General features: G+C 39.4%; 1 protein-coding gene across 1 annotated transcript in view; it reads left to right on the top strand.

The window, feature by feature from the left end:
- The first annotated feature begins 496 nt into the window (after positions 1–496).
- The window catches only part of LOC150077544 (intraflagellar transport protein 25 homolog), a 29,154-nt gene continuing 19,510 nt past the window's right edge, over positions 497–10,140 (top strand). The window contains exons 1-2 of the mRNA XM_090385937.1: positions 497–786; positions 3,734–3,840. Coding sequence (XP_090242063.1) covers positions 695–786; positions 3,734–3,840 — 199 coding nt within the window. The 5' untranslated portion in view covers positions 497–694. The remainder of the gene's footprint in view (positions 787–3,733; positions 3,841–10,140) is intronic.

Genomic DNA, 10,140 nt, shown 5'->3' with positions numbered 1-10,140 from the left:
CAGGTGCTCTTCTTATGTTTAACTTCAACAATTTCTCGTCCACTTTGCTCAGTTGTTTCAGTTGTTATTGGTTTCTAGCTAAACACGTGGGCTAACTGTGTTTTTGACATAATTATATTGATGCTACTTCGAATAGTAGAAAGAATTTGTGCATTTGTTCTTAATGTCGAAATACAGGTCCTTGCACATAATTCTGTTTGTTTTTTTTTAATGAACTATGATTCAATAAAGCTTCGGGTAGTAATCGATATTAGATTAAACAGAACTTCCGGCTAAAAAATTCTCAGTACCAGTATACATGCATCGTATACAAATATATAACCCGAGGGGCTCACATCTGGTGGGTATGGGCTTGGCACACCCAGGGTCGTGAGCCGGATATCATCATTCTTCTCTTTCTTGGTGATAACCTTGTACTTCCCTCTCTCTCTCCCAGGGTAACTTGGAATTTTTTTTTTTTTTTTTTTTTTTTAGCTGGTGCAGCACAAGCCTCAGGCTTCCTTGCACCATATGGCTAGTAATAATAATAATATGTAAATTCCTTAAAGTATAAATATGTAAATATTAAATTGATCAAATGCTACATGCGCCACTGTTGTATATATCTGTAGCCATGGTAACTTTTTTGTTTGTTTTTATTTCGTTTGCTTAAGAGGGCATCACATGAGCATAAGGTAAATGCACGTGTGAAACTATGGATAACCTCAGCACAACGAAGAGTGGGATGCAAATTGTTGTTGCTACATCTTTTGATGAAAGATATCCTCCGGAAAATATGTTGGATGGGTAAGCCAGTTCTCTGTGAAGCAGTGGATTTAGATATATGCGGCCGACCAGATACCCAGAATTTAGGGACTTCGAAATTACTATAGCTAAGCCAAAATAAGAGTCATATCATTGTCAAATGACCTTGTCATTTTGCCCAGTTGGTGAGCACAATAAATTAACTTTAATATATTCGCTAATAAGACTAAAATATATTATTTGGGTACCACTTGTTTCCGCGCATTAGGCGTGGTCGTAGAACTGAGTGATTTTACGGTTGAGTACTGTGATTGGGTGATTATTGTGAAGGCGTTTTCTTTTTGATTGTTTTGTGTCGTGGAGGATGTTTTTCCCCCATCAGGCCGTCTTAAAATCGCAAAACGAGTTCCTGATTTAAACTAAATAGAAGAAAGTTTCCTTGCTAGAAAGATGCTTTTGAGAATGCACTAGAAATGCTTGGAACCTTCTTGCTTCACCTTCTTCAGTTACCTGAGGCCATCACAAAAAACTGAATTTGTGATGTAATTTTCTGTAAACTTTAAAAGACACACTTGCTGGAAATCTTAAGAAATACCAGAAAGTTGGCAGGTGTGCAACTTAACATGATCATGTTAATATTATTAGCATAAAACTTATTTAGTACTATTAATAGGAGACCAAACCCACATCGTTATAGTGATCAACTTCTTGATGTTAATGTGGGTTTTACTGATTGCATAGTTTATAGAGAAATAAAATTTAAAAAATAATAATTAAAAAAACCAAACTTCTCACATCACCTGTACCTTGAAGTGATTTTTCTAGTTCCTCTGTAAATTTATTCAAACTACTTACTTTCACAGCACCAATGGAAGTTTGATCTGCAGTCAACTGCCTACTGGCTGAAAGCACAATTTCTGCCCATCTGTCCCTGCAACCATCCTTCCTCAGTTTAAATTTATGCCCCTTCGTGTTGTCCGAGCAAGAGAAAGGATACCATCAGCATTTACAGATGTTGCAATTTGTAGAACCCTAGCCTTTCGTAGTAAGAATTCCCTTTTGTTATTTTTTTCAGCTAGTTGCTGTGTCACAGTATCCAATCAGATTGGTCAAACAAGATTGCCCTTTAACAAATCCATGCTGTGACTGCCATATAACTGCATTCCTGTGTAGATGGTCCTTCATTGCTTCTTTAACCAGTAACTCCATTTTTTCCGTACAACTAAAGTTAAGCTTACGTGTCATAATCACTCACTTCACACTTTGATCACTCTTTGTGCACTGGAGATATATTTGCACATCTCTAGACTTTAGAGACCTCCACTGAATCCAAGGATGCTCTCATTTCTTTGTTTTGTATTCTGTTCAAAGTTCTTTTCTTTTCATAAACTTTATTCAGGTTAACCAAATAGATCAGATTAATGAGGTTAACTGCCCGTTGTGCCTTCAGTAAATGAAAACAACAACAACAATCTAATCATTTTTCAGAATGAGATCAGTGCCTACAATCTTTCTATTTGTTTTCAACATTATGTAATACAACAGTTATTACAAAATGTTGAAAACATTTTGTAATAACGGAGAGCAAAGTGGAGGAGAAATTGTTGAAGATAAACATAAGAAAGGCACCCAGGGTGGATGGGATCTATCCAGTTATATTAAAGGAGACAGCAAAGGAAGTAAGCAAACCCTTAGCCATAATTATGAGAGCTTCCTTGGACTCAGGGGAAATACCCATGACTGGAGATGTGCAAATGTGACCCCAATTCACAAAGCAGGATCAAAGGGCAACAGAAGTAATTACAGACCTGATAGTTTAACTTCTGTTCTAGGGAAATTAAGCAAAGAATAATTTTGATATCATATATTTGGATCTTAGAAAGGCTTATGATACTGTTACACATGGAAGACTCCTGCACAAATTGGAACAGTGTGGCATTGGAGGCAAATTGCTGCTATGGATAAAGGGATGGGTGAGTGGGAGAAGACAGAGAATGGTAATCAATGGACACTGCTCTTCGTGGACTAATGTTATTAGTGGAATCCTCAGGGTTCAGTGTTGGGCCCATTGTTGTTTTCTGTATTTTTTAATGATATTGGTGATGGTATATCAGCCTTAATGTGAAGTTTGCAGATGATGTGAAGGCTGCAGGGTTACACTTCTGCAACAGGATCTAGAAAAGTTGATCAGATGGGCTGAGAGGTGGCAACTGAAGTTAAATATGGACAAATGTAAAGCACTGCATATGGGAAGCAGTAACCCCAGAGTAACGTATCAACTATGTGGTACAACACTTGTATAAGGCAATGGTTAGGCCACACCTTGAGTACTGTATACACATCTGGAGGCCTCATTTTAACAAGGATGTAGAGCTGCTAGAATGAGTACAAGATTAGTGAATGGAACAAAGGATTGCTCTTACGAAAAAAGGTTTAAGTTTTGCAAATTACAGTGTCTGGAGACTAGGTACCTGCGAGGTGATCTGATTGAGGTGTATAAAGCATTGAATGGTTTGAGAATGCTCAGTGCTGATGAGATTCTTTCTCTTGCTCAGAATAATCGCCTGAGAGGGCATAAATTCAAATTGAGGAAAGACAGTTGTAGGATAGATGTGCAGAAGTTTGCCTTTAGCCAGCGGGTGGTTGATTGCTGGAACAAATTTCCATCTGTCGTAGAAGTTGATAGCTTAAATACATTCAAGACAAAACTAGACTAACATTTTGAGTGAGTAGATAGGTGAAATGAGAAGGGTTTTTTTTTTTTTTTTTTTTTTTTTTTTGGCTGATGCTGTATAAGCTTGCTTTCTTGCATCACATGCAATTACTAATGCTAATTATGGAACTCTTTGATACTTTGTGACAACTCCTGTCACTACTGATATCCCAAAAATCAGCTGTGAGAGAGTAATAATATTTTTAATCCTGTTTAAATAGATTTCAATTTCAAAAGCTCCTAATGTTAAATAACTCATTATATTTCACTTTACAGGAAACCAAATACATTCTGGGCTACAACAGGAATGTATCCTCAGAGTTTTATTCTATCTCTCCCTTCAGTCATTGTAGTGGAAAATGTGACAGTTCAAAGCTATAATGGTATATTTTTTTGTGTTGAAATTTTATTTAATTATTTTTTTTACAAAGATATGTACACTGATGAGACAAAACAGTATGACCATCTACCTAATGTGATGTTGGTCCTCAAAGTGCAGCCAAAACAGCTCGTGACTGGCGAGGCATGGAAGCTACAAGATTTTTAAATATGTCTTGTGGTATCTGGTAGAAACATGTAACCAGCAGATCCTTTACTCCTGTAAGGTCTGTGGTTGAGACGCCACAGATCAGAGTTGCTGTTCTCACACAAACCACAGATGCTCGACGGGATTGATGCCTGGGGAATTTGGAGGCCAGGGCAATACCTGGAAGTCTTCCTCATGTTCCGCAAACTAGTCTCGATCAATCTGGGTGGTGTGGCATGGTGCTGCTGAAAGACGGCACCACTAGTGGAGAAGAGCATTGCCACGAAAGAGTGTACATGGTCAGCAATGATGTTTAGGTAGGTGGTAGATGTCAGAGTGCCCGGCACATGGATGACTGGACCCAAGGGTATCCCAGCAGAACATCGCCCAAAGCACGACACCGCCGCCACCGGCTTGTTTTCGTCCCATGGTGCATCCAGGCGCCATCACTTCCCCAGGTAAATGATGCATACGTACCCAGCCGTCCACATGGTGCCACAGGAAATGTGTTTCATTCGGACCAGACGACCTTCTTCCAATCACTCAAGGTCTAGTTTCTATGCTTGTGTGCCCGTTGTAGGTGCTGTTGCTGGTGAACTGTGGACACTCAGAGCGGCCTGCGACTACACAGCCCCATTTTCAGCAGGGTTCGATGTACTGTGTGTTGTGACACATTACTCCCATCACCAACATTCCAATTACCAGTGAGTTGCGCCGCAGTCACCCTTCTGTTCCCATGTACCATCCAGGTGAGCCTTCACTCACCTGGAGCATCGATGAGCCATAGTCGTCCAACGTCCTCATTGGCGGCTTGTGGATTTCCTCTCCTCAGACCACTTTCAGTAGGTACTAACCATGGCTGACCGTGAGCACTCCACCAGCCATGCTATTTCAGATATGCTCTGACCCAGTCATCTGGCCATTACAATTTGGCCTTTGTCAAATTCGCTTAAGTTGCTGCCTTTCCCATCTGAAGAACAAGAGTAACACTGATTAACAGAGCTCAGTATCAGGTGTTTTTTATAATGTGTCCTGACCCGTGCACATGCCATAGTTCACCTGCAGTTTGATTTCCATAACGACTCGCTGGTCATAATGTTATGACTCATCAATGTATGTAGATGTGTGCATTGGTGGGAAAAAATATTTAAGGACTCGAGATCCATTGGCAAACAAAGTGTAGGAAGGCCAAAAAGATGATTAAAAAGAAGAAGATTCATCTTGACATGATACTAATACCTAGTATGAAAGATATAATGAGGATTTGAAATAGTACTGTATTTGTTGAATGTAGAACCCCATCTAAATGATCATGTAAATAAGTTAAATATATCATGTAAAGAAGTTCATCTTTTAAGGGCACAAAAGGTGATATTGTTGTACACGTTGGAACTAATGACATTAAGAGTAAGAGATCTGCAGATTTACTCAACAAGTACAGGTCAACGTTGAAAAAATGTCGCGAGTTAGGGTTGAATGTGAAAGTGTCTGCAATTCTGCCCAGACACAATAGGAGGGAGTATATGATGAGAGCCTTGTCGATCAATTTGGCCTGGAGAGACTATGCAAGGCTCAAGGGATAGAATTTTTTTCAGCTTGGTCTGTGCTTGTTGACAGGAGAGACTGCTTCTACAGGGATGGGGGTACACATAAATAGAAAGGGTGCAAGAATATTTGCTGATGCTATCAAGGCAGTGTTAAATGGGTTGCTAGCTTGGGGGGATACAAAGGCTAAAAGGTTAACAATAGCCACAGGCAGAGGCAAAAGTGATTCTTGCACTGCTTTTATTAGAATGAGCAGCAACCTGGAAAGCAAGGCAATGGGGGATTTCCAGGATTGCTGGGAGCCATAGTGGAACAAATAAATACATGGGCTGTGTTAGGGTAACTAAGAGTAGAAACAGGTGCATGTATACTTGAATGTACACCAATGCTAGGAGTACAGTTAATAAATTTGATGAGCTTGAAGTGCTAGTCAAGACAGCAAAGGCAGATATTGTTGGGATATCAGAGACGTGGTGTCACACAGACATAAGCAGTTCAGAATTGGAATTTGGAGAGTACAATGTGTACAGAAAGGATGGACAGGACAGGACAGGAAAGGAGGAGGGGTTATGCTATTAGTTAAGAAACATAAAATCTAAGGAAGTGCATCCAACTGATGTTGATGGACAGTGCAATGTTGAGTCTGTTTGGTGTAACATAAGCAGTAGGAAAGAAAAAATGAGAGTAGATGTGTATTATAGGGCTAATGAATCTGATGAGTATAACGAGCAATTGTGCAGAGAAATAGAGTGGGCCAGTAAATCAGAATATCTTATAATGGGGAATTTTAACTTGCCATTGACTGGAACTTGTGGTTTAGTCACTCACACACTAGCAAGACTTTTGTGGATTTATTGGATGACTGTTTTCTACAGCAACATGTACGAGAGGCAACCAGAAGGAGTAATACTCTTGATCTGATTACCAGCAGTGATTATTCATGCATTAAGAATTTGCAGATAAAGGAACCACTGGGTGACAGTGCTCACAATGTACTGATGTGGGAATTACTTAAAGATGTAACTGCCATCAAAGCTAAGGGGAAGGGCTTTTGCTTTCGTAAAGGTGACTACAGGGGTCTCAGACACTTTTTAAATTCTGTACAGTGGGACCAACTGATGAGGTTGCCAAAGTTGAATACTAAATGGGAAGCTTTCAGGGATTTAATTTTGGAGGCTACTAGTCTTTTCATTCCAACTAAGAAATACTGTTCAAGGTTTAGGCCTAAATGGATGTCAGGTGAATTAATGAGGCTCGTGGCATAGAAGAAAAATTTATGGGAAAAATGTTTGCAGATGACACAAGATGTATGGAATGCATATAAATTATCAGGTGACACAGAAGCCTATGGCAGGTATAAACTAGTCTGTAATCAAGTCACAAAGGAGGTTGGCAGGCGAAGGCAGATTACGAGAAAACTTTGGCAAAGGATGCAAAGAAAAACAGCAAAGCGTTCTTTATTTATGTAAATTCTAGTAGGTAAGGGATGAACCAGATTGGACCACTTAACATAGATGGGTTGATTGTTGATGATCGTGCTCAGGTTGCTGATAAACTGAATGAGTATTTTGCATCTACATTCATCATGAGGAGTTATGCAGTGAGGGGAGTGCCAGACGTTTATCAAACTCTAAAGGCAGCTATGTGATTTTGTATTAACTGAGAGTAAAGTGGAGGAGAAATTGTTGAAGTTAAACATAAGGAAGGCAACTGGGGTGGACGAGAACTATCCAGTTATATTAAACGAGGCAGCAAAGGAATTAAGCAAACTCTTAGCCATAATTATGAGATCTTCCTTGGACTCAGGGGAGGTCCCCATGGACTAGAGGTGTGCAAATGTATCACCAATTCACAAAGAGGGTTCAAAAGGTGAGACAAGTAACTATAGACCTATTAGTTTAACTTGTGTTCCAGGGAAAATAATGGAATCGCTGGTTAAAGAAGCATTGCAGGATCATGTAGACAAGACTGCAATAATAGTTAAGACACAGCATGGGTTTGTTAAAGGGAGGTCTTGTCTGACCAATTTTATTGGATACTATGATGTGGTCACATAGGAACTGAATGCCAGAAATAATTTTGATATGATATACTTGGATTTCAGGAAAGCTTTTGATACCGTTGCACATTATTATTTTTATTATTAGCTATATGGTGCAAGGAAGCCAGAGGCTTATGCTGCACCAGCGAAAAAAAAAATTCCCAAGTTATTCTGAGAGAGAGAGAGAGAGAGAGAGAGAGAAACAAAAGTAGAAGGAAATCACCAAGAAAGAGAAGAATGATAATATCCAGCTCAAGACCCTGGGTGTGCCAAGCCCATACTGGAAGACTGCTGTACGAATAGGAGAGGTATGGCATTAAGGGTAAGTTGCTACAATGGATAAAAGGATGGTTGAGTGGGAGATGACAGAGAGTGGTAATCAACGGACACTGCTCTTCGTGGACAAATGTTATTAGCAGAGTTCCCCAGGGTTTGGTGCTGGGTCCATTGTTTTGTATATTTATCAATGATATTGATAAAGGTATATGAGGCTTAATGTCAAAGTTTACAGATGATACAAAGGTTGGCAGGGTTGTTAATGACAGTAAAGGCAGTATGCTACTCCAACTGGATCTAGACAAGTTGGGCAAATGGGCTGAGAAGTGGCAACTGAAGTTTAACATTGAGAAATGCAAAGTACTGTATATGGGTAGCAATAACCCATGAGAAACGTACCAACTGTGTGGTACTACACTCAGGGAAGTGGAAAGTGAATAAGACTTGGGGGTAATTGTGCAATGAAATATGAAGTTCTCTGAGCAGTGCAGACAGGCTGCCAGGGCAGGTCAGAGTCTTGTTAATGATATATTGCTAGCCAGGACAATGAGGTGATTATCCTGTTATACAAGGCAGTGGTCGGGCCACACCTAGAGTACTGTGTACAGGTCTGAAGGCCTCATTTTAGGAAGATGTAGAGTTGCTAGAACATTTACAAAGAAGGGTAAGATTGGTGAGGGGAACAAAGGGGTGCTCTTACCAAGGAAGGCTTAAATTCTGCAAATTGCAGTGCCAGGAGAGTAGGCACCTGCTAGGTGATCTTATTGAGGTGTATAAGGCCTTGAATGGGATGAGCAAGCTGAATACTAATGGGATTCTTCCTCTTGCTCAGATTAAGAACCTGAGTTGGCATAGATTCATATTGAGGAAAGACAGTTGTAGAATAGATGTGCAGAAATTTGCCATTAGCCAGCAGTTGTCTGATTGGTGGAACAGACTTCCATCTTTTTTTGTGGAAGTTGATAGCCTAAATAAATTTAAGACTGAGCTGGACAGGCATTTGGAACGAATGGAGGGAGGGCGTTTTTTTTTGGCTGATGCTGCATAAGCTTGCTTTCTTACATTGTATGTCTTTACTAATGCTAATGTACAGACAGACTTGTTAAAATTAAGGTAATTGTCACAGAACAGATGAAAATTTGTATTAATGCATTTGTACTACTTTATTGATATTGTAAGCCTCAGCTTATTTGGTAAAATAAAATTGAAATTTTTGTATGTAGATGGGGTAGTCAAAAAAGTTCTGAGAATAGATTATAATGAAGGGGTTTCAAAGAAAACAAGAAATAAAATGGGAATTTAGATTCAATGTTTGTTGAATGCATAAATTAAACAATTAAATTTCTGGTGCAAGGACATAGAATAATAATTATTTTGCCTCGCCTATAAGATGGAAATTGGGTTAATTTCCAGTACATGAATTTTGACATATGATCAGTATATGGGGGGGGGTCATGTTCCGTGTATTAGTTAGTCTTAGTGCAGGTGGTGCAGATGAGCCGTTACCACAGATGCTACTTAGCATGCTAGTGTCTGTTGGAATGGTTCACCTGTCAACTGTTTACCATCAACAACAATACAGCCAGAATGAAGCTTACATGACTTCAGACAAAGACAGCCCTTAAATTTAATTAAACTACAGACCATCATAATAATATCAGATTAGTTTGAAATATAAAGATTGGAATTTTGAATGACAACATTTTTCCAAAAGAAAGGAGTGCTCTGTAATTGGTGTTTGCAAAATTAAAACAGATTGGGAGAGGGTAATTATTGGCTGGATAAAAATGCAAGGGTTATTATTATTATTATTATTAGCCACGTAGTGCAAGGAAGCCTGAGGCTTATGCTACACCAGCTAAAAAAAATTTCCGAATTACCCTGAGATAGAGAGAGAGAGAGAGAGAGAAGTAGAAGGGAATCATCAAGAAAGAGAAGAATGATGATATCCAGCTCAGGACCCTGGGTGTGCCAACCCCATACTCACTAGATGTGAGCCCCCTGGGGTTCTAACAGACGCCAATCAATACTTACAAAATTTATTGAAACAGAAAGGGAAAGATTCCACTGGAGATCCTTCCCTTTCTGTTGGGCACCTTGAAAAGATTTGGAAGGGCCTTTTTCCTTTTGTCATGTCAGAGAATTAAAGTCAGGAAGACTGTTTTTTGGGAGTGTGTGTCTGGAGATGGGATGGACCTTAGAATAGTAGTTGTCTTAGTGTAAGCCACAGTAACAGAGGGTAAGCAGTCATTTCCCCAAAATCACATATCTGATAAAAGTGCTCTAGCATGACAA

The sequence above is a fragment of the Mastigoproctus giganteus genome, chromosome 12, assembly GCF_048544385.1.
Source record: "Mastigoproctus giganteus isolate SK-2022 chromosome 12, ASM4854438v1, whole genome shotgun sequence".
Lineage (NCBI taxonomy): Eukaryota > Metazoa > Arthropoda > Arachnida > Uropygi > Thelyphonidae > Mastigoproctus > Mastigoproctus giganteus.
Note: the sequence above shows the minus strand (reverse complement) of the source record. Positions and strands in the feature narration are given on the sequence as shown.